Raw genomic sequence first — 24899 nt, forward strand, 5'->3', positions numbered from 1 at the left:
TAGTCCTTAGGAAATTTACACTGAAGCATTTAAGGATAAGGGGGTATCATATCTGCAGCATTCTCAGATGGTTCAGAAAATATGTGTACACATGCATTTATATATACACACATGCACATACACACACACACACATACGAGAGAGAGACAGAAATGATAAAGCAAATGTAGTTAAATGTTAACAAGCGCGGAACCTGGATGAAGGAGACACAGACTTCTGTGGGCAAATTCTTACAACTTTTCTGTAAGTGTGAAATAAAATATTCATATGTTTTTAAAATGCTGAAAAGAAAACTGAGTGTTTACAACCTGAGTCATATATAAAAGGCATTTAGTTTTTGCCTGTCTACCCCTCTATCTTGTTCTAAAAACAATTTAGAGTCTTATGAATATGTAAAAATAATAACAAGATAAAGTAAATTGGAAATAAGTAAGAAATATGTGTGGTCTTGGCAAGAACCTTCGACATTATCAAATTCTACAAAATGTTCTTTAAAATTTGACAGATCGTGTGGAGAGGTTTCTCTTTGTTTTGGGAAACAGCCCAAACTTCAGTACAGCTGCTAGTGCTTTTGTGGTCCTGATGTCCTTTGATTCCAAACTTGACTGCAATTAGACACACAGATTGCAATACTGAGATATGGAGGCAGAAAATAATTACTAATAAATAGAAAAGAAATAGACTTTAAAAACTTTTACAGAATTTTATGCATGTGTACACACTTTATTAAATTTGCATTCTAAGATATACACAAAGTCAGCATTTCACAAAACTTCCTATTATTCCAAAAGCAATTATCGTGAAACACAGTGATTATATAAGTCAGTCAAGCAAAAAAAGCATCTATAGGATTTTCTTATCATATCGTCTCTTGTACTTGTTTCCAAATAGAAGCCTGACATATCATATAATACTAGAATAGGAAGAGAGAATTTTAATTTATAACAATGATCACTTTTCAAATATTAGACTTTATATAAAAATAAAGTGGTACTGTCAACAAAGCTCATCTGAACATTAGCATCTCTATCTTTTATTTATTTCAAAACAATTCCTGCACAAACTTAACTTTCTAGTCAATTTAAACAACAAAAATGAACCTTGGTTTAAACAATAAAGTGAATCATCTTGCCTCCTAGTTCTCATACTACTGGAACAATTTCATTTTCCTGTCCCAATTCTACCCCACCACTGAATTTCAAAAATAAATTTAAATATCATCACATTCCAAAGGTTATTTCTTAAAGAGTCCTAAATTAGAGCCAAAAAAGGATGGCCAAAAGTGTCCCTTTAAGGCAAAGAAGACAGTAGAGCAAAGGTGGATAAATATCCTGTAAGATAAAACCATCTCTCAGTATGACATAGGCAGCAACATCTTAACATGGTTCTTTCACAAACAGAATAAATACACTGAATACCATCGAAATAATTTTTCTTTACGGTGGCATACTAGGGAACGATCTTCATAATATATACATTTCTGTTAGGTTTGAAAGATTATGGACTTTGCATAGGTGAAAGCAATACAAGAAATAAAGCCATTAATGGCCATTATGGCGGTTATGACGATTTAAAACCAACAACACATCTGATGCTGTAACAGAACCACTTACAACAAGCTAAGGAAAGCGCTCTCATGACTCAAAGAGAATAGGTTTCCCTTCAAGCCACACAGCATTACTAGCCTGTGAGTACCCGCAGCACATCATATTCCTGTAACGTTCAAGGATCTTTGCCTTCAAAAGACACAAATGCAGTAGTTTTCTTTTCTTACATTCATTTAAAAATGGAATAGTATGATCCTAGTAGGCAAATTTCATATATTAAATACAGACAAGCCAACCATGATGCCTGAACACTAAAAAAATCTATCACAACAGACATTTCTACACACTTTTAAATAATAAATAACACAACAATAGATTACACTCAGGTTTTTTAAATAGCTCTGTCAGGATTTTCCTCTTTTAAAAGTTAAATAACTTATGGTACCTCAGACTTACTATCATGTACACTGTTCACAGCTCAAACAGCTTCTTAAAAAGCAGGATGCACAATAACATTGACTTTTTCAGCTCCTAAAAGCTTCCTCGTAAATATTCAACTGCCCTTACTATAAGGCAGCGTGAACAGGAACTGGATTCTGATTCTGGTGGCAACACGTAACCAAAACACAGTCGGCGGCACCACTCACCACATGACAAAACGAACGCATCCAATGACAAAAAGTAATTGGCAAAAAGCAGCAATTGAAACAGTATGTGGCAATCACACACATAGAGCCCCCTTGTCTATCCTACATCATGGTACAGATCTTTATGACTATACCCCAAGGCGCCTCAGGCCCCACAGTACCACCCAAGACAAGCTGTCAAGCTCCATGTATGCTTTCCTACACAGTGGTTTGTGTGTAAATAACATTATTCATTCATTTGTAGATGCTCCACACATCTGGTCAAGGCAGGAATTTCTTCTCCTTGATAACACCACCTAGAAACATTAACAATATTTTATATATTCCTTAGGGCAACAGGTTTGGGGAGAAAAATGTCAACTGTGGTAGCTGAGTCATAAGAATCTGTGGTGACTAATCCAGGCATCCTGTAAGTCCATTTCCATTCTCGGCACTAAAATCAATCCTCATGTCAGACACTCCAACAGCAAAGAAGCGATATGGATAGTAATGAAAGCAACTATTTCTTCCCCTCTGTGAGAAATGGCAAGTAAGCAGCTCAAACAGGAAAGGGAAACAAAATAATGTACTTTAAGCTGATGCAGAAAAATAAAAATTTGATATAATCGAAAGCAATTCATCTATTACTGTGAAATAAAGAGGTTTGAAACTACGTAGTCAACAGAGAGCAAAAACAAAATCTCTCAAGCAAGAGAACTTCTGATCAACTCTAGCTGTCATATCAACTGTTGGAAAAAAGAACCATTATTGAAAATACATTATCAGTGCTTTCCTTAAACATATAGACTCTAAAATAGGTGCTCTTTGAGGCACTGAGAAAAAAATATATATTCTCTAAGCAATCAAAAGTGAGTATTTGAGATTTAGTCACTAGATCTAAAATGAGATCAGCAAAGAGACATAAGTAAGGTCACTACACTCGTAAAATTGAACTTTAGAGAAGAGAGATGCCAAAAAAGAACGGCATCAAAGAGGTTTCAATCTGTAACACTTTAATCCTCATTATGGATCAAAGTTCTCTGCGTTCCTCACTGAATATTTTATGTAGGAAACAGCAGTTAAAACACTGAATCAGAAATAGGTAAGTCACTTGGGTGAGAGATCATCCATCAAGATGAACGGAGAGCATGAATTGGAGCATGCTACTGGAGACTCTGCGGTTGTGCTGCCTTTAGCCAGTGAGTCTGAGGATAAGCCACTGCTGCTACTACTGCCATCCAAAATATCTGAACTGAGGACAAAGCAAAAAGAATTATAAGCAGATGCATCTATCAGGGTAAAGGTAAACATAACATGCAACAACACAGTTTCAAGAACTCACAAATCAGTACAGCATTTGTAAATAATAAAAAGCATAAAAGCAACAGCAATGAAGTACATAACGTACGATATTCGGATACCTGCAAAAGGACAAAGTCACGGAAATCCCAAATAAGACACTCAAGGCTCTGTATCACCTGAGTGTTCTCCTGGAGGCACCAGAATGTCCAACACACAATAAGCACTCCTCTGCACAGGTCAGGGTTTTCATGAGGGACTTCCCTTACCCTCCGCTCAAGAGATTTCTACCCTTACATTTATTTTCTTATCTTCCCATCAGCCTCGGAGTAAGAGGAATGGTTCCTCATGGAGGGGCCTCGGACCGTCTGAAGCAGTCTATCAAGTACACTGCTGCACGGTTCCTCGACTTCAGAACAAAGTCTCTCAACTGCTCGAGATTTCCCACTTCCCCACTGCCAACAGGCCTTCACTTCAAACATTTTCTTCTAATTTCCCCCTCCATTATTTGCCTTTTATATTCCTCTCATTTTATGAATTTCTTAAACTGTTTCCTTTCCTCTTGCTTTCAAAACCTAAAGGTCTCTCTGCTATCTCTAAAGACTCCTTTCTTTGATGCCTTTAGTTACTATCCAGTTAACCTTCTAAAGAAATGCTCTATATCTATGGACTCAATACTTTCGCAGTCCATTGCTCTCTAATCCCGACAACTGGCTTCCGCTCCCATCCTTTCACTAAAACTCCTGATCTGGGCATCAGAGCCTCTATAACCCAGCCCAGGGACACCCTACTCACCCAGCCCAGGCCCTCACAGCTCCCAACAATCACTCCACCTGCCTCATAAGTCTGGCTTCATATTTCAGCATTCACAATTAAAAGCCTTCACAATTTGGCAGTAGGCTGCCTTCCTAGTTGACTCCCATCAATCCAGCATATAAGCTCTATGTTCTACATTTGGCCCAAATCCACTCATTCATTTATTCTAATATTTACTGAGTACCTGCTAAGTTCAGGGAAGATGCTGGATATTAGAAATACAATGGTGTATAACACAGATATGGGGGCTGGCCCTGTGGCCGAGTGCTTAAATTCATGCACTCCGCTTCAGTGGCCCAGGGTTTTGCTGATTCAGATCCTGGGCGCCGACATGGCACCTCTCATCAGGACACGATGAGGCTGCGTCCCACGTGCCACAACTAGAAGGACTCACAACTAAAATATACAGCTATGTACTGGGGGGATTTGGGGAGAAAAAGCAGAAAAAGAAAAAGATTGGCAACAGTTGTTAGCTCAGGTGCCAATCATTAAAAAAAAAGACAGATGTGGTCTCTGCGCTCATTGAATTTACAGTAGAGTGCAGGAGACAGACATTTAAATAATCCTGCTAATAAACATAGAACTATAACGTGATCAAAGCAATAAAGGAAGATACAAGGGGCTCTGAGAGTATTTAACTTGGGTAACCTGATCTAATTTGGAGGTATAGGGAGGACTGAGGCTCCCCCAAAAGGATATTTAAGCTGTCATCTGAACGATGAGTACGCATTAACTAGGTAAGGTTTGGGAGGAAGCAAGGGTATTTCTAGAAGCCAAAAGCAGGCTAGTGTGGCTGCAGTACAGAGTAAAGAGAACACGGTGAGAGACAAAGCTGGAGAGGTAGTCAGGCAGTTTTAGGATATACACAGACACACTTTTTATTTTTAAAAAGGAAACAAAGCATAGAATTGGAAAAGAAATTATGAATCAGGAAATATGAGTTCTAGTTTAAGTATGTCACTAGCTCCTCTCCAAAAGCCCATCCTGGTCTAACGTGCTCTGAGGCTAAACATTATGAGTCTCTAGTATTATCATTTTTATGAATTTCCAAGTTAATGTATTTCCAGTATTAAGCAACCTAGGGTACATTTGGAAGTTTCTGGGCCCCGTACCACCCTCAATGAAATATAACTTTTTCCCCCCTGCTTCGCTTCTATTTTTCTTCAAAACGTCATTTCTTTCTACTGCCTCTGGATTGTTTTAGGTGGAGACAGAATACAAATAGGCTTTGGAAAAGTAAAAATAAAAATGGAAACAGTATACGCCACAGTACTCCTACTCTACACTCACTGCTGTCAAATGCATCATTAATAATAGCCCTTTTAAGTAAGAAATTCGGAAAATTTAGCTGGTTCTGGTATTTCTTCAACCAAATGGCAAAATGGGTCTAAACTATGAATTATTCAAACTACTGAAAGTTGCACAGATAATCTAAGACATTGGAAAATCAAAAGACCTTTATATTTCCCTTTGGAACATATGTGATTTTTCCTCCTGCAGCATTTTGCCTAGACTAATATTAAAATGAATTTACTTTCCCAAAGCACATATTGGCTGGGCAGCCGAAGGACACGCTCTGTGCTACTTGGCAGGAAGAAATAGGCTTAGATTAAAATTTGGCCACCAAGCAGATAATCTGAATATAAATAAAGACTTTCTTATCCCAACCACTAAACCTATAGTGAGCCCTAGTTTAAAAGATTCCATTTGTAATAAGACCTGTTTGCTTAGGTGAATCTTGTATTCACTCAAAAACACAGAACATGACTCATGCAGAGAAATCTGTCATCTAACACTATTGGTTACCTTAAGAGAAATAAGCTAATGGGGAAGTTAGCAAGAAGTTACCAAGAAAAAATATATAAATCTGAACATTTCATATCTTTTCAAGAATTTCTTCCCTATTATTAAATATAAACATATATAAAATTTTGTTCATTAACAGAAAAATAGCATACTTACATTTAGTCTCGAGTGCAATTTAGATTCAGAACTTGGTAAACCTTTAACCAGACATTTCACTAAACTAAAATCTAGTTTCTGTCCTAACTAATCTGGCACTACTACACGTGGTTATGGAAGCAGAGATTAAGGGCCACAAATTACCCACTGTTAGTATATCCGTGTAAAACAAGATTTACGGGATTTTTTTAACCCATAGAGAGGTCACCGGATAAAAGTGATTTTCACAGTGTCTGCTATTAAACCTTCCACCAGGGCTTCAAAAAGCAACAAAGTATGTTCCAATCTGAGGTTCTCTCTTCTTTCTTTCCTAGCTTAAGCTCTGATGGAGGTGCTAATGAGGCTTAGGTTGATGGCCCAAAGCCAGACAGTGGTAGGGAAGCAAAGGACCTGGACAATTCAAGTTGAATATAGGAGCACATGAATCAAAAATGAACTAATTCATCCCAGCCACTGAATACACATATTGAGACAATATATAAACCACACAACCAAAAGTACTTGTGACCGTTAAAGTAGCGCCCTCTGTCTAAAAAGACTAAGGGTGAAAGAATAAGAGAATCATTAAAACATTCAAATGATAACAACAAAACTAGGATGGCCAGTGTGACTCGTGCTATCACCTCATGTGGTTGAGCCACTTAGTGCTCTGTCCAGTCAATAAAATGGGTGCCATTAGATTAATGGCAGGCAGGTAAATGCACTAGAAATTAGCCACGGCCCTATCAAGCCCAGCACAGATTGTGGCATAAGGTAAGACTACGCAGCATCCTCCTATCCCTTGGTGTAGGTTAAACTGATCCATAGGGTATCTTCCCTGGTCTCTACTGTGTTACCTTAGGAAGGCCCAGCATTATCTTTCCGTACAACCTCCAAGTTTTTTTTTTCCTGCTTTTCCTCCCCAAATCCCCCCAGTACATAGTTGCATATTTTCTTTTTAGTTGTGGGTCCTTCTAGTTGTGGCATGTGGGACACCACCTCAGCGTGGCCTAATGAGCGGTGCCATGTCCGCACCCAGGATCTGAACCGGCAAAACCCTAGGCCGCTGAAGCGGAGAGCAAGAACTTAACCACTCGGCCACGGGGCCGGCCCCAACTTCTAAGTTTTTAAGATCACACGTTTAAATATGATCATTTCCATAGTCACCTTGGGGAGAGGAGTTTAAAAGTATCTGCACCAATGTCTAAGCTGCTCACATAGACATCTTCAAATTACATGTCTACATTTCTATTATTAAATACATTATGACTAAATCTTATTCTTCGTACATCACACATTCACTATGAAATTTTCTTGGCATGACACACATAACATTAAAAATAATGTTACAGGGGTCGGCCCCGTGGCCAAGTGGTTAAGTTTGCGTGCTCCGCTGTGGCGGCCCAGGGTTTTGCCAGTTTGGATCCTGGGCACGGACATGGCACTGCTTGTCTGGCCACGCTGAGGAGGGGTCCCACATGCCACAACTAGAAGGACCTGCAACTAAGATATACAACTATGTATGGCGGGGGGGGATTTGGGGAGATAAAGCAGGAAAAAAAAAAAAGAAGATTGGCAACAGTTGTTAGCTCAGATGCCAATCTTTAAAAAAAACCGTTACAGTCACTAAGGTAAATCGAATGAAAAATGTTAAAATAAAACCATAAAGGTTAAATTAGCAGTCACGTTAACAGTGATGCACTGGGCAAGAAAATTCATGGGAGACTTTTTCCTTTTCTGTAAGAGCAAAAGACTACCACTTAATCTTCACTACATGGTTAATAGCCCTGAAAACTCCTTGATTTTCTATAGCATGCCACAGGTAGTTTTATTCCCAAAAGGAGGAGGAGAAGAATAAGAGTTCCCAAGATGCAAAAGAATCAAAGCCCCATGCAAAGATGGATCTCCAGGCTATATTCAAACTCTTGATGTTCACACGGACTAAAGGCGGAATGACGTAATTCGTGCAATATTCCCCAGATTTGACTGGCAAAGATTTCAGAATTTTCATTTAGTAAAAAATATGACATAAGGAGTAGACCTACTATTTCTTTGGGCAGCAGTTGGCACACTGGACACAAACTCCAAATGAGTCCATAATCAAACTTCACATTTAATTTCTACTTCAAAGACGTCAGATTTTAAAGATGATTATGTAGTATATAAACTTTAGAGTTTGTTTTTTTTAAGATTTTATTTTTCCTTTTTCTCCCCAAAGCCCCCTGGTAGTTGTGCATTTTTAGTTGTGAGTCCTTCTAGTTGTGGCTTGTGGGACGCTGCCTCAGCGTAGCCTGATGAGTGGTGCCATGTCCGTGCCCAGGATTCGAACCCATGAAACCCTAGACCACCGAAGCAGAGCGTGCAAACTTAACCACTCGGCCACGGGGCAGCTATTTTCTTTGCAGGGTGGGGCAGGGAATAAACTATCATGATTTAAATGATAAGATAACATCTACTAATGACCTGATACTTTTTCTGCTCCCTAAATGGTATAAAACTTGTTTTCCTTAGTTTCGTTATCAAGTAGATTGCTATCTTTGGCAATAAAAACCAGAACACACCTAGTTCCTGCCTCTCTCCTCATTTCTAAGAATATGGATGTCTGATCAATGAAACTGCATTAAAGAGACAGAAAAAAAGTTTCTGTGAAAGCAGGATCCAATTTTTACATATCAAGAATAACTCATATTTAAAATCTTAGTTGTAGACATAAATGTCAGCAATATTAGTATACAAGGTATCCCAAAAATCTTAGTGCAATTTTAAGCTTTAACATCCTCAGAAGTCCAGATACTACAAACTTACTAAAAACATCATTTGAATGTTTAATTATTTAAATATCGTTGATACTTAGTTTTGTGAATTTTGAGTAATAAATTTCTTTTTAACATATTACTTAAGCCATATGTTGGCTTGCTTGCACTCTATGAGCGGCTGTGAATAAAGTAAACCTGTCCAGTGTAAGGCAAAACTTTTTGTGGATATGGATCAAAAACATCCTTCATCACCAATGTCGATGTTCCCCGGGCTCTCATAGGCAGTGACAGGTCTATGGAGAATGGGAGTGGTAGCAACAGAAACAGAAGCCTCGCCACAGCCACCACCATCCACAGCTCAGGTTGTGCTGCTCAGAGGAATAAACGTCTGAACGAGGGGAGAGGACCCTTGGTAAATACCATACCTTCTCTTTCCTTCCTTCTTTATTCGTATGAACTGTTTTATGGCATCCTGCATAGTCAGCCTAAGGCAATATTTGAAAAAAAAATCACCTCACCTTGTATGTTTTCAGCTTGGCAAAATGCCTTCGTATCTTTTACCTAACTTGGTTACTTCGTTAGTAACTGGGTAAGCAGATCTATTTATAACGTCATGTGCCTATATTAAAACACACTTTACCATAAAAGTGATATGCAGTTTCCACTAAGTATAGAGTTTCATCCTCTAGTCCTCTTGACAAGCTTGACAAGTTTTCTCTTTGCAATCATCTACATACCTGGAAAGGCACTCTGTACCAAAATTAGCACACTGAGCTACCAAGGACAGAGAGATGAGAAAGACTGTAGGGCTGAAAATAGCTAGAACAATCTAAAAGGCATCTGTTCCAAGGTTAGAACAGTACTGATCAACGAGTCTAATAAAGTAGAATAATACGCGACTTCTTGGTCAACTAGAAGTACAGGTTATCCTACACAAAACAATGAATAAGTGACTTGGAAGGAAGGAATCATCAATCTTGATACCGTATGAGTGTCTTACACAATTCTCCCATTTAGAGGGCACCATCCTTTTATTTTTATTTTATCTTTTAAAGATTTTATTTTTCGTTTTTCTCCCCAAAGCCCCCCGGTACATAGTTGTGTATTTTTAGTTGTGGGTCCTTCTAGTTGTAGCATGTGGGACGCTGCCTCAGCATGGCTTGATGAGCAGTGCCATGTCCGCACCCAGGATCCAAACCGGCAAAATCCTGCGCCGCTGCAGCGGAGCATGTGAACTTAACCACTTGGCCATGGGGCTGGCCCCGATCCTTTTATTTTTAAAGTGAATGCCCTCGTGAGCTCTTAAGATAGACCTTCAGCTATAAAACTCAGGGAAACAAGTTCTGAAAGGCACTACACAATTGTGTGTACAGCACGGGTGCTCAGTGAGTTCATCAGAATGTACTAAAAGATTTCAAAATATCCCCTAGCCACTGCTACTATCCTTTCCCCTTCCTTTCAAAATGTATGTCAGCATCCAAGTGCTCAACTTCAGGGACTGGAAAAGAAGTGAACTCTAGCACAAAAACACTAAAGGGCCTTAAGTTGGACACCTAACCTAGGAGAAGTAAGACTAAGAAACATTATGTGAACAGACCACAGGAATCAGGAAGCATTACCATAAAAACGAAAGCTTAGTTACTATCGTGACGGAATACCCCCAAATTTTCAAACAGATTTTATAAAACAGATAATGCCATTTACAAAATGCCATGCTTAAGAGAATGCTGGTATGCTCTGCTAAGTCAAAAGGGGGTAATACAAAACGCAGGCAGAGCAGCTGCAGTCGATGCACGTTACCCACAGCAACCCAGGAACTTTCTCATGCCATCCAGCTGTTGACACTCTCCCATACCGTTAGCATCTACTGAGAAAGGCTGACCTGACGGGAGCTAGGAACGAAGGTAAAGGTGCCAAAAAAATACAAAGGAAGCACTCATGACTTTCAAATGATCTGTGTGTTCACATTATCTACACCTCCATGGAGATTTCCCCTCTACGGAGCACAATAAAAACTTGAATATATTTTAAATGGACCAATATACTTTCAATGTGGCTCTTTTTAAATGGATCATATCCTAACACCCTTTTGATTTCATGTCATTCTTTACCATGAACTGAGATCAGACAACTGCGCAGCCTCCGGAGACAGCATATTGGTAGTGCCTTGGAAGAGCCTCTTAGGCTGGCTTTCGGTCTCCATTTCACCTACAACAGAAAGACAGGATGGCGCTGTAAAACGATTTTACAGATACAGGCCTAGTGCTAAAATGGGGTAATCTTTGTTTAACCAAGGCTCAGAATACGTCTTCAAGCCATTACTTGAAGGCTATTTTTCTTTTTTTTTTTTGAGGAAGATTAGCCCTGAGCTAACTGCTGCCAAGCCTCCTCTTTTTGCTGAGGAAGACTGGCCCTGAGCTAACATCTGTGCCCATCTTCCTCTGCTTCATATGTGGGACATCTACCAGAGCACGGCATGCCAAGCGGTGCCATGTTGGCACCCGGGATCTGAACTGGTGAACCCCAGGCTGTGGAAGCGGAACGTGTGCACTTAACCGCTGCGCTACCAGGCTGGCCCCTGAAGGCTATTTTTCCACGTGCTTTAACGTGGAAGAAATATACTTCCACAGAACCTCAACCAAAAAGTCAGCAGCCCTAAGATTATCTGTAGCTACAGACACAGTCAAGTTCTTTAAAAGAAGAGTAAAACACCGATGGCATTAGACAGAATGAATCAAAGCTAAGCATAGTAGAAATAAAGTATCCCCAAACAGCTGAAGGCCCTAGCAGATAATCATTTATGCTGGACAATTAGTAAAGACTACTGATTTTACATATTTGAATATCAGAACACTTCCTGAGTTGAAGTTAAATTGGTTAAAAAGCATGCAGTCTGATAAAGAGCATATACATCAAAGGTTGCTTTGGGCTACTTAGTGAAAATGAAGATTAAAAATGTAAGTTTGCAATTGGGAGCTAGGACACTAGGAGATGGGCAGATGGAGAAAAAGAATTAGGGGTCGATGGGAGTGGAAAACAGAGAAGAAGACCAGAGAGAGAAGGTGCTCCCAGGTGTTCCTCTGAGGCAGACTCTGATGGCCTAGTGTCTTAATAGGACAAATAAAGGCTTTCATTATCTCAACAAAAAAAAAATGTAAGTTTGAAAGCACATCTGTAACTGACAGCAGTTTTTTTTTTTTTGAGGAAGATTAGCCCTGAGCTAACTACTGCAAGTCCTCCTCTTTTTTGCTGAGGAAGCCTGGCCCTGAGCTAGGATCCGTGCCCATCTTCCTCTACTTTATATATGGAATGCCTACCACAGCATGGCATGCCAAGTGGTGCCATGTCCACACCCAGGATCTGAACTGGCGAACCCTGGGCAACTGAGAAGCGGAACGTGCGAACTTAACTGCTGCGCCACTGGGCTGGCCCCAACAGCAATTATTAATCAACTCAGAAAATTGCTATTGTACTGGTGACCTCAATCCTATAGATTTTCTCATAACTGGTTAACAGAAAAACTTTGCATCAATAGGAATAATGCTTAACATTTTAGCACTAGAAGTGCAGACTCACAACCGCAGATTAGACAGAAAAAGCCCGCTTCCAAAGAAGCTATGATTTACAACGTGCACACACCTTGGGTTTGAAGCTCTTTATCTGAGCCTTAGACGGAATATTAAAGAAAATTTAATTCATGGGCCTCACTATACTCCACTAGGAAATTAGTAATTATGAACTTAAACTTGTACAAGATTCTTAGTGATGGAAAAAGATCAACGAAGAACGAATGCCACATTCATTTTTTTCCATATTATCAATTAACTCATATTATCTTTCCTCTTGAGCTATTCCGAAAATTGCTGAAATTCAGGAAAGGTGGTATTTTTATTTGCTCTTCCCATACTTTAATATGCAGCTTTTAAAAGGTGCTGCCATCTTTCAACTCCACCTCATCAGCAAAAGGCTTCAGCCCTTTTTAGCAAAGAACCCCTCCATCTGCTGGTATATTTTGGAATAGCCTTGAAACTAAACAACCATACTAATTACACTTTCTGCAATTTTGTTGCAACTTCCTGCAACAAATTTAAAATTAATAATAATAACAACAATAATAATAGCTTTAATTCCCCTGTGTTATTTTCATGTAATAGCTCCTCAGAAGGTTCTTAGGATTGTAAATAATTCCTTATAGCATTAAGGAAAAAGGCTATTGGTTTATAAAATAAAATGTATTCACTAAATACAACTATAGTCACTGTATCAGGATCTATTTTCCAATCACACCATCTTTAAAGTCATGTGAATCATAGTACTTTTTGAATCTGTGTATCACTGGAAAGTTTGTACCAAAGCCACAAGCATCTGTTTACCTAACATTAGGAGATCTGATTTGTTTACTGGCCCTGAAGGTGATCTGCACAAAGAAATCACTTACTGAACTGCTTTTGGAAAATTTTTGTTAAAACTCTTATTTAAAATGCCATCCAACACTTGCAACTATGTGGTCACAGCCCCAGGAATAAGGACTAAACCGGTGTTAAATTTCTTCGCCTTTTTTTTTTTTTTTTAAAAGATTGGCACCTGGGCTAACAACTGTTGCCATTCTTTTTTTCTTTTTCTGCTTTTATCTCCCCACCCCCGCTCCGTACATAGTTGTATATCTTAGTCGCCCATCCTTCTAGTTGTGGGATGTGGGACGCCGCCTCAACGTGGCCTGACGAGCAGTGCCATGTCTGCGCCCAGGATCCGAACCCTGGGCCACCGCAGCGGAGCGCACGAACTTAACCATTCGGCCACGGAGCCGGCCCCTCTTTGCCTTTTTTTAATAGACTCTATCAGGCCCCCTCTATAAGCATCCAAAACTAGCATTGAATGAGATCATTTTAGTTTAGTGCTTTGTGGTTCAAAATAAGGTAATTAAGAGAGCATCCCATTATATCAAAAACCCTAAGGAGACTTGAATATAAGGCAATTCTCTTTCCCGAGGTGTAATTTGGTGGTGGCTTGTATTTGAATATACAGCATGTTTACAGACCTATTTGCTATGACATAAGCATTTATTTCTGCAACATATCAACTTGCATCTCTTTTATATTCAGATCACTGAGAGGCAAAATTTTTGGAATATATATTGATAACATGAATATATGAATAAGATTTAGTTATGAAGTGTAATAAAATATAGACAGTATCAAATAACTAATTTACAAAATCTGGAATCAGTAAAGCACACATTGGGAAGAATATTTCACATTTCTTTAGAAAAAAGGAGTCATGCCTTGAACTAATTTCAGACAGAAATTCTAATTTGTAATTTAAGCTCGACTAGGTTTAACATCAGAAGCGTGACACTTACCTTTTCTTTTAAGAGGACCAAGAACACTGGGCCTAATGCACTTGACTGGACTCTGACTCCTCCTGCTTCAAAGAATAAACAAATGAGATGACTTGAAATACTTCTAAGATGCAAGATAAATATAGCCCACCAATAAATCAATAAAATTGACAGTCATATAGGGAGAAATGGAAAATGCCTGTGTTGCAGGCTGAGTAACTGATATACCAATGCATGATCTGACCTAGCATATGGCAATCTCGAATAACATGGTATTTTAAGACTTTTTTTTTTTGGAGGAAGATTAGCCCTGAGCTAACATCTGCTGCCAGTCCTCCTCTTTTTGCTGAGGAAGACTGGCCCTGAGCTAATATCTGTGCCCATCTTCCTCTATTTTATATGTGGGATGCCTGCCACAGCATGGCTTGATAAGCAATGTGTAGGTCTGTGCCTGGGATCCAAACGGGCGAACCCCAGGCCACCAAAGCAGAGCATGTGAACTTAACCGCTAAACCACTGGGTCAGCCCCTTAAGCTATTTTTTCATTTTTATTTATTTCTTTTTTGAGGAAGATTAGCCCTGGGCTAACTACTGTCAATCCTCCTCTTTTTGCTGAGGAAGACTGGCCCTGAGCTAACATCTGTGCCCATCTTCCTCTACTTTATATGTGGGATGCCTACCACAGCATGGCGTGCCAAGAAGTGTCATGTCTGCATCCGGGATCCGAATGGGTGAACCCCGGGCCGCCGAAGTGGAACATGCAAACTTAACCGCTGCGCCACCAGGTCGGCCCCCCATTAAGCTATTTTTAAAAATCATTCTATAAGACAAAATATCCACGACAGTTTTAAAACAAAGATAAACCTTATTAAAGTTATTTGGATTTGACTGGTTTACAATCTTAAATTTTTCCTTATCCTTATAAAGGATGTGTGTGTGTGTGTGTGCGCGTGCCCTCTGAATATAAACTGGCACTAAGTCTCAAAAAATGAATCTGGTGAATTGTTAATGGTAGAATATACGTGGTAGGCATATGGACGTTCACTGTGAAGTTCTTTCAATTTTGCTCTCTGTTTGGAAATTTCCGGAATAAAATGTTGGGGAAAAAGTTCATCGAAGAGATAAATTTCATGAATAGCATTTCAACCATACTTACAAAGCAGGTTCACTTACCTGGAAAAGCGTCTCGGACTGGGAACGGGACTTGGTGGCAGCCCACTGCTGCTCACGAACATTTGCAAGGATGGTGAAAAACATTGCTAGAAAAAACATATTTAATATTGAAATAGTTCTAGTGCTCAGATTTCCAATAGGTTCTTCTCAAAAAGGCAGAAACAATATCCTTAATGTTTCCTAGCTGTCTATATATATATATATATATATATATATATATATACATGAGAGAATATACATAGTATTTTTTTTTCAAATTACTATCATAGACTTTCGTTAATTTTCCTTCCAGTCATTGGCTTCTTTAAAAGTGAGGGGATTCCTGTGTGTGTTTTAGAGAGTAAACGGCTCAGTGTAAGAGAGTTAATATCTTGCTAACAAGCCTACCTTTCCAAATCCTCTGGTGGGTGATGGCGCCGGAGACACTGGAGTGAAGTCAATCCTTTTAGGAGAATACAATTTCTCTGGCTTGTCAAAATCACTATCACTCTGTAAACATAAAGTGTTAGCTCCTCATAATTCACAATTCAGCACATCACAGCGCTTCTTTACTACTCAAACACGCCTACATTTTTAGAGTACAAATGTACAGACTCTAAAAAGTTGCAATCTAATATTCTGGTGGAAAAGCAGAGATCAGCAATGAACAGAACTTTGGAAACAGAAGGGTCAGAAGCGTATGAAAAAATTAATGAAGCCAACGGACAACAGAAAGGTTTCTAGAAAATAAAAAGCAAGCAAACGTGAAAACCTTACCAGGCTCAAGCTCTCATCCCATGACTGGCTTATCTGCATTGCTGTTTGCACTTCCCTAAAACAAACAAAAATGAAATGCCATCAGTGCTCACAAACAAGGCATACATTAGGCTATGCCCTGTTCTTGTGAAGCACTCACCTTTCGTGTGCAGTTTCTCTGTTCATCATATCCATGCCTTCCTCCTGCAAAGACAAATGTGCTGAAAACATAATATTTATCCACACAGTTCTCTATTTCAAAGACAATAAAAAAGACTTTTCTACTTCATCTGACATAATCAAAGTAAAGCAGAACTAACATTCGAAGATTGTCACCCATGCCACATCTGCATTTGATCAGCATACTCAGAAGCATTTTAATCTGTCTACAACTAGCCAGAGTTGCAGCCTGATTCATTTCTAATGTCGAAATCTTCACAATGAAAATAAAATCAATATGTCAAATTCAGAAAGTTGTAGATCTGAGCTACGAAGTACAATTTACCCTTTTGATCTGATGTAGTCTGCTGCTAGGAACGCGATTAGGTGAGGATGACAGCAGCTGGAAAGAAAAAATCAACATTTACTATTTTCTGAATCACAAAGTAGCAGTCTGTTGTGAGTACCGGTGTACAACCTCTTCTCGGATAATTTTTCATATTCTTCTTAGCAACCTAGCTCTTTAAATCACTGAACATCAACGCACTAGAGGCAGTACATTCAGTCTTTAGAAAGTACACCAGGTGTCCAACCTCAAAGCACCATCTGGCGCTAGACACACACTGACTTTAACACTTTTCCCAAATGAACGCAGAGCTGTGTACGTTTATGTAAAAAAAGACTCCAGGCCTTGGAAATATCCATTACCCCACTTACCTAAAATAAGGAACTAGATAAGAAGGGAAAGAAAAAACTGATTTACTCTGTTTTATTATCAATGTAGCAACAGAGGAAGACAGGCTAATAAGCTCAGTCTAACATTTCGACTATGATTAATGTTCATCGAAAATACTTTAAAACTGCAATAAGGAGATCTGGTTTGCATGATCTAAATTAGTTCTAAAATGTGACCACTAACACACAAATCATCACAAACCTTACTAGTTAAGAAAAATCAATGTGGAAGGCAAGGTGTATTTTAAAAAATAACTGCTGCTTTTCCTTAGATAATCATTTTTTAATAACACAAAGCTGAAATGATTTGGGGGCCAAATCACGTTTCTTCAAGATAATCATAATCTGATCACAAAATGTAGAAAACAATTCCTATCAAGAGATTTTATAGGGTTCTAATAGCCATAATGTAAACAACTACTATTTATTCCCTGATGAAATGCAGGTGAATTGGTAATACTAAAAAACCAAGTAAGACAATTATCCTTTTACAAGTTGTCCTATCCTATAAAACCTTTTCGAATATTAATGTAGTGAGTAGTATAAAATGGTAATAAACTGTTCTAAGTTTTTTAGGCAAAGGCTAATTCAGGTATAATTTTAAAAAATTATCCACTGAAATATGAGTTTACCTCAAAAGATATCCCTTCATTACCCACCCCTTTCTTTTACTTTTTCCTCTTCTAGGCTGTGAAAAGAAAAGAAAAACTTTACCAGTAAAATCCTTTTAAAAGTTATTTTTTTCCATTATGAAAGTAACACATTTACTGGTGAACTCTTAATAAGGTCATTTGAAAAACGCGAAGCTACTAGGCAAGTAACTAAGGCAGGAAACACTCTAACAGCACAACGTGAAAGACAGTATGGATGTGTCTGGCAGAGAACAAAAGAAACCCCAAAGACAGTGAAATAATCAGGAAAGCCAAAGTAAGTATTGCCAAAAGCTGATTGCAGAGAAAGTCAGAAATTTAGATGCTGTATCTACATGACGTACAAGTTGTCAATTTTAGACAGAGTGGAAAGTAGACTCAAAAGAGGGACAGAGAGGAGCAAAACTGTCGAGTACCAGAAACAAGAGTAACGAATAGGCTGAGAAAGAAACCAAGAACTTCAAAGAGGTGCTGGTTAGTGGTGTTAAGTAAAGCAAAGAGCTCAAGCGGGATAAGAAAAGAGGCCCCTGACATTGGAAATCAAGTGGGCATTGGTGACTTTGGCAAGAGCAGTTTTTAATGGAGCGGTGGTAGAAGTAGCGAGATTACAAACTGGCTGAATTGTCAGCAAGAAATTAGGAGACGAGGAATTAGGGGCAGTTGAGTGTAGATTAAGTTTTGAAAAGGCTCGGAGAGAGGAAAGGAAAAAAGGGAAAGAGAGGCCCATGAGAAAAAGAATAGTTAGTGTTCCAGTTATTAGATGTGTGAGTCGGGAGAAGAAGGTGGGGGGAAAAGAGCCAGTGAAGAAGAGACATTTTAAGGAGAAGAAAGTTGACATTTACAGAAGATAGGTGCCTGCCTTCTCTGTGAAGCGAGAACGGTCATCTACCGACAGGGAAAGGTGGTGAGATAGGAAGCTTGCAGAGTTTTTAAAAAAAGATTTAGAATATTGCTTTGGAGAACAGCATGGGGCTGGTGGCACCATGAACCCAACATACCCAGAAAGAATTTACCTTCTGTCCCTTCAAACGGCCAATTCTTTTCAATCTCCCTGATCTGTAATAAAGGCAACACTTTTCCCCTGGTCACCAAGAAACAAAATTTCAGTCACTTTGAGTCCTCCTTCTCCCTGCCTTTACATCCAATCAGTTGTCAAATCAGGAAGACTCTACTTCTGCATCTCTCTTTCATCAGTCCCTCCTTTGTGTTTCATTCACCAACACCTTACTTTCTGCAGGTTAATTTGGGACACAGGTAAGTGTATTAAGATTTATAGAGTACACTGTGATATAATGTTTTTGATGTCATCAATATTATGATAGAAGCACCCAAAGGGTGCTGTGGAAGGCTTGCCAAACCAGAAAGCTGGAAAGGAGAAGGGGATGGGATGAAGGAGAGCCTAGGGATCAACAAAGAGCACTGAATCAACATGGCCCCGGCAGCAAATTAGGTATTTCAGGCAGCCAGAGCAAAGGGTATTTGTCAGGCAGTTGGGAGAGGTGAGCCTAGAGAGAGTTGATAAGAATCTTCACATCTTAGAAAAGAGCAAAGTGAAGAGTAGAGAGGCAAGTTCATTTTCCCTTTGCTATGCTATTGGTATCAGAAACATAGCTGTGTAACTTGTAGAAACATTTTTCATATATTTCAGCAAAAATAAGTAGTTGTATTTTCTAGCATCCTCAAAGAAGGAGGTAAAGCGAAGCAAATCTCCAGATAGCTGACATTTCCCCCTTATTTTTAGTCAGCTGGATATCTTTCTTAAAAGTGTTATATTTTTCCCTTTCTTAAACAGATTTTACCAAACAGAATGGCACTGGAACACCTCTATTCCAGTCCCAGCTCTGGCACTTACTAACTGTGTGATTCTGAGCAAGTCACTCCTATCGGCTGTCTTAGCTGCTGCCTCTTTTAATTGGGAAAAACATCTTTTGCCCTGCATACTTCACAGGGGATGCTATGAGAATTAAACGTGTGAAAGTACTTTGTAACATGAAAATACCATACAAGTGTAGGTATGACTATAATTTAAGAAAAGGTTAATGACCCAGGTCTCCTTAAGAACATCAATTATCTTCCGGTTCTATGCCAGTGACACCCTCAGGGTCTATTAACAGGCTCTTAGGCCTTAGACTAAGCCAGAGACTAATTTTTTAAAAACCTCTGTCTACTTTTCAGTGTTCCCCTCTCCTCCCCCGCTAGCAGCTATCAGTACACCTTTAACCCAGATGTACCTCTTCCAATTTGCTGCTTCTCACACACTACTGGGTTGGAAGCTTATTATTACTGTGCATAAATTTTACATGATTCAGGGGTCAGAAAGACTCTCCTATAAATAAACTGATGAACCTTTGTGCGCAGACTATGGAAATCTAGTTCAGCCATTTAGAGGTCTGTCTGCTTATATTTCAGATGTCTTCGAGAGAGCTGCAGCTACTGGATAAGTGGGCTCCACATGGGAAGTGCTACTCTATAAAAACCTCAGCATAATTTCTCCTAACATGACCAATGAATGAGGGGATCCCCGACAGCTCTGGCTAGATGGAACAGTCACAATCAGCAACTCTACTGAGACTATAAGCACAAGCATATGAAAAGAGTCTTTGGATAAACAGCACTGTCTAACAGATAAGTGGCAGAAATACATACTCTGCTACCATTAAAGTGATTTTCGCATCCAAGGACAAATAAAGACCCCAGTTCTCAGCTATGACTAGAAGTTAATCCTGACTTATCTCACAACCATGATGCAAGCAGTGACAAAAAACAATGAAGGGTTCTTAAAAATACAAAGTCCCACAACCAAGAAAATTTTTAACCAGGTCTCCTTTTGCACCAAAAGCTGAAAACGGCCCCAGCATAAGCGATAAACAAGATAAGGAAGATATTCTTTTCTTTTGTAAACAATTGTGCATAGCATATCATCTTAAGAAAGAACTACATTTGGAAGTGTTTCCCCTAATCCAAACCACTAAGGATACTTACTTCTATACTTACCAAGTTGTGACGGCTCATGATCGTTGTACTATTCCTCCGAGTTCTAAATGTATAAGGTTGAAAAACCTGTGAAAGGTCACTGAAAAATAAAAATAAAGTTATTAATGTCTCCTCATTTAAGATATCCTTTGGCTAAATTAAAACCAGTTCTCTAGTTAACAATGAAATCGTCAATGGCTCCTCATTCCATACAGTGAATAAACTCCTCACCGTCCTTGTCAGAGCTTCTCCAGTGGTGTGCTGTGGGTTACAGGTTGGCTGAGATACTGATCTCCTCCGTGGCCGGGGGGGCAGCAAGGAGAGGTATGGGGCGGAGCTCCAGGCCAGTTGCCTCCAGCTGTTTCTGGCCAGAGCTCACGCCCCCAAACCGGTTACCACCAGACACCAGCAGCCTCATCTGTTTACCCCAGGGGATCTGCGAATGTTACTGCTTTCTGTGTGGGCCATGACGTGAGAAGAGCTGGGGGTCCCTCTTCTACAATATGAGCCCCATCAGCACGTCTCACACTACTGCCCTAAACGTGTGTTCTACCTTCGGACCCTGCAGTTCAACTGAATAAACATACCTGGTGTTTTGCTCATGTTGCCCCTTCTGCCTCAAATGCCCTCCCTCCCACCACTATCAGTCGAAATCCTTCCTCTCCTTCAACACCCATTTCAAGTGCCATGCCCTCCATGATGAAGCCTCTCTTCATTCCGCAAATCTAATGCAGTCATTCCCTCCTTTGAACCCAAAGGGCACGATGGGAAATGAGATGCTTCTTGAGACACTGACTTTACCTTTTATTAAAGAAAAGCATGCATGTGTCTCAAACCCCTTGGTAGAGGTGTTGTGCTCATCTTTGTATAAAATCCCTGCAGTGCCTAGCAGAGTACCATGCCCATGATAAGAGGTCAAGAGGATTTTCAGGATTGAACTGGATCGGGCTTCAAGGGACCACTGAGATCACCTAATCCAGCCCTCCTAAATTTTAATGAGAAAACAGAGACTCAGGAAGGCTAAGTGACTCATTCATGATCAGAGCCAGTCAGGGAGAAAATCGGGACTGGGCCTGGGCTCCTCACCCCTTCTTCTGTCACATCATGCTCCCTTTCAAGTAATTACTTAAATCGTGATTCAAAACACAGTATGTTATTTCTACAACAGTCTAAATGCAGGTCAACAGGATTGACTTGTCCTTAGCAATTGCTTGCTTACCAGATTTAAAAAGACAACCAAAAAAGACCAGTTCATTCCTACAGTATCAAAAATAAATGTAGAACTGAGGATAGCATTAGGAAAGCAAAGTCACTCCATCAGCCCCTCAGTTTCAAAATTTAATAAAAGAAAGAGTCAATCCATTTTTTCCCCAAAATATGGATATTATAATCAGTTAGCTAGACAAGAATTACCTCTTTCTTTGCCTTCCCTGTGCTTGATTAACGTTTTTGGCTAACTCTATTCCCATCCCCTTATTTGGACTAATTCCATTTCTACAGGGTCGCACAAATTGGCTCTCTACCTAAGATGAATTATCTACTGATAAAAGTGAAATGTAATAGGCTCAGGAGGTCTGCCAACCTATCCTTCACTATCGCACAATTCTACCTTAAAATAGCCTCTCTGGTGACTTATTCACATGAAAACACAAGACTCTACCACTAAAATTCAAGGGTCAATTCTTTCCATTGTTTTCTAAAATCTGTGTTTTCACTGACCTAAGCTACATGCCACCCTTCTTTTCCTATTCACTGGAATGCGTTTTAGGCAGTTTTAGGATCTGAAAACATTACAGCAAATCTGAATCACTTAATATGACATGAACATGCCATTTAATTACAAGTTATTAGATAAATTGTGATTTATTAAAGTAAACCTCTGTTAATGCCAGAGTTCCTAAACTGAGCTTCGAAACAGCAGCTCTTAGAGACAGGTGTCAAGTTGCAAGTCTAGTTCCAGGGGCTTCAGTCTGACATTCAGTAGTGTAAATCAGGCAGGGCAAGCAACTTGTTATAAGAGCCAGAAGCTTCTTGTAGTTCCTTTTAAAGTGGGCCGACAGAGCCCCAGGAAGAGAGGGGCCGTTTTCCCCACACTGCTCAGAGTTTGGGGTCAAACTTTCATTCCACCTTGGGACCCAGGTCACTGTCAAGCAAACACACGCCCAACCCCTCAGTTTGGAGCGTCCAAACGACCTCCAACTCTCACCTTAGAGAAGGAAGACTGCTTGCAGGGGGTCGAGGAGCCCCTGAACGCCTGTACTCCATCCTCCCCAACCCTGCTCACCTGAGCCCATGGATCAGGGGAGCGCTGTTGGATCTTCTCAGGGTGGCCCCATCAGATGTGTCAGGCTCAAAGTCCAGCTCCATTTTCTCCTGAGCCATGTCGAAACTTGCAGCCAGGCACAGCGGACAGTGCTCGGCTCCTGGTGCTTAGCTATGGACTCCCAAGACTCTCACTGCAGGACTGGGCTGCTGGGGACTGGCAGCTGGGGGCGGGGGCTAAGGGGCGGAGGCTTAGGGGCGGGGGCTGGGGCGGAGAAAAGCAGGAGAGGAGGAAGAGGAGGAGGAGGGAAGGAGGATGAGGATGAGGAAGAGAGGATGACAGTGAGAAAGGGGAGGAGGAGCGAGAGCTTGTGGTGGAGGGTGACAGAATAAAAGAAGAGGATGAAGGAAAGACAGGGATGAAGGGAGGAGGGAAAAAAGCAAGAGGGAGGGAAAAAGGATAGATGGAAAAGCAAGAGTACAGAGAGGGTCAAAGGAGGAGGGCAGAAGGGGGCAAGAAAGAGAAAGATGGGGGAAAGGAGGACAGAGGGGAAGGAAGAGGGCAAGGTGGAGGGAAAAGAGGAGCACGGGGGAGGGAAAGAAGGACGAGGTATGGGGAAGAGGAGAGAGGAAGGAGAAGGAGGACAGAGGGAGAAGAGAAGGAGGGGGAGGAAACTAGGCAGCGGCGGAACTCATGCTGCTATCTTTCGGCCAACGACCTTAAGCGGGGCCGGGCTACAGACGCCGCGGCTGCCCGGGCAGCGCTAGCACGGAGGAGCTGACAATCGGGCAGGGCCCGGCCAGACGGCCTCGGCGGCTCCAGCTCTCCATGCTCGGGGCCCTGGTCCAGCCCCCATGCTCCGGGACCCGGTCCCGGAGGCTCCTCAGCCCTGCGATCGGTGGTTCCCTCCCTGCCCCCTCCCCGCCTGGAGGACAGGTTGGGGGTCCAGCCCGTCAGCTGCCGCTGCAGTGCCTCCTCTTCCTCTCTTGGGTTCTAATGGCCCGGGGAAACCCCTTGGGGCCAAGACCGAAATCTACAACCTGCCGCCTCTTCCGCCTCCCACGCTCCAAAGCGGGAACCTCCGCCGGGCCCGGTCTTCCGCGTCCGGGCACCCATCTGGTCCTGCGCACGCGCGCGGCAGCCGCGCCAATGGGCCCACGGACACGGAGCATGCGTGGGAGCCCCGCCCGGCAAACCTCCTCCAAAGGGGAGGAGCGTTTCCAGGGGGCCCGGCGCCTTCCTCGATGGCATTGGCCCGGGCACTCTGGCGCCCGATTTTAAAAAGAGCCAATAGTATGGAGACACTGAAGCACCATCTTTCAAGCGGAGTTTGGGCCAATATTCAAGGGAAAAAGAAACACTTTTTTTCATTCCCAATTTGTATGCTCTCACCTCTGTGATCCCTGCTTATTTCTTAAATCCCTCGATTTTGTTGGTCTTTGTCTGCAGGGGCCGATTTCTTATTCACATCATCCATTTGGATGCACTAGGCCAAAAGGAAATGAAAAAACACAAACAATGGCGTAAAAATAAAGAGAATCTCCAATGAGAGTTCATATATCTAGTGAGAAATACTCATCTCCATTTTACAAGCATCTTTAGCTTCAACAAGACGTATTAGGAAAAGTCCTGAAGAACAAGTAGCAGAACCAGATTTTTTTGTCTTTCTAGGATTTACGGAGACCCTAACAATCAGGGTTCAGCACGTGAGACCTGGAATTATTTATTTTATTTAACAAACACCTACATAGCAGTTACTGTGTGCTAGGTACTATTCTAAGAGCTCCAGAAATGTTAACTCGTTTAATCTTCACCACTGGAATGACCCTGGGAGAAAATGGCCATTGTATTGTGTTAATCATACATAGGTAGAAAGTACAGGAAATTT

General features: G+C 40.7%; 1 protein-coding gene and 1 non-coding gene across 10 annotated transcripts; both read right to left on the reverse strand.

The window, feature by feature from the left end:
- Positions 1–702: 702 nt before the first annotated feature.
- PABIR2 (PABIR family member 2) lies at positions 703–24214 on the reverse strand. Of its 9 annotated transcripts, none has more exons than XM_070257186.1 (11): positions 24052–24162; positions 23033–23275; positions 20770–20848; positions 16737–16793; positions 16392–16435; positions 16253–16307; positions 15884–15985; positions 15497–15582; positions 14345–14406; positions 11097–11193; positions 703–3425 (listed from the first exon to the last, which is right to left on the reverse strand). In XM_070257186.1, exons 2-11 carry the CDS (start codon positions 23128–23130, stop codon positions 3281–3283), a joined length of 825 nt encoding a protein of 274 aa, XP_070113287.1. In that variant the 5' UTR covers positions 23131–23275; positions 24052–24162; the 3' UTR covers positions 703–3280. The 9 variants fall into 9 exon arrangements, with proteins under 9 accessions (XP_070113287.1, XP_070113286.1, XP_070113288.1 ...); XM_070257185.1 differs by having other exon boundaries at positions 14345–14409; positions 24052–24145; XM_070257187.1 differs by having other exon boundaries at positions 703–2490; positions 14345–14409; positions 24052–24135.
- LOC111771662 (small nucleolar RNA U109) lies at positions 7965–8104 on the reverse strand. The gene has a single exon (XR_002805592.1). It is a non-coding gene; the product is annotated as a small nucleolar RNA U109 (small nucleolar RNA).
- Positions 24215–24899: the final 685 nt, after the last annotated feature.

This window comes from Equus caballus, chromosome X (assembly GCF_041296265.1).
Source record: "Equus caballus isolate H_3958 breed thoroughbred chromosome X, TB-T2T, whole genome shotgun sequence".
Lineage (NCBI taxonomy): Eukaryota > Metazoa > Chordata > Mammalia > Perissodactyla > Equidae > Equus > Equus caballus.

Bases quoted from the DNA above. Each gene is read 5' to 3' on its own strand.
- PABIR2 (XM_070257184.1), bottom strand. From the start codon at position 23,130: ATGGCTCAGGAGAAAATGGAGCTGGACTTTGAGCCTGACACATCTGAT. The intron at 16,794-20,757 runs GTAAGTATCCTT...TTTTCTTTCCAG, and splicing joins ACAACTTGGTAAGTATAGAA to CTGCTGTCATCCTCACCTAA. The intron at 15,583-15,883 runs GTAGGCTTGTTA...TGTTTTTTCTAG, and splicing joins CCACCAGAGGATTTGGAAAG to CAATGTTTTTCACCATCCTT.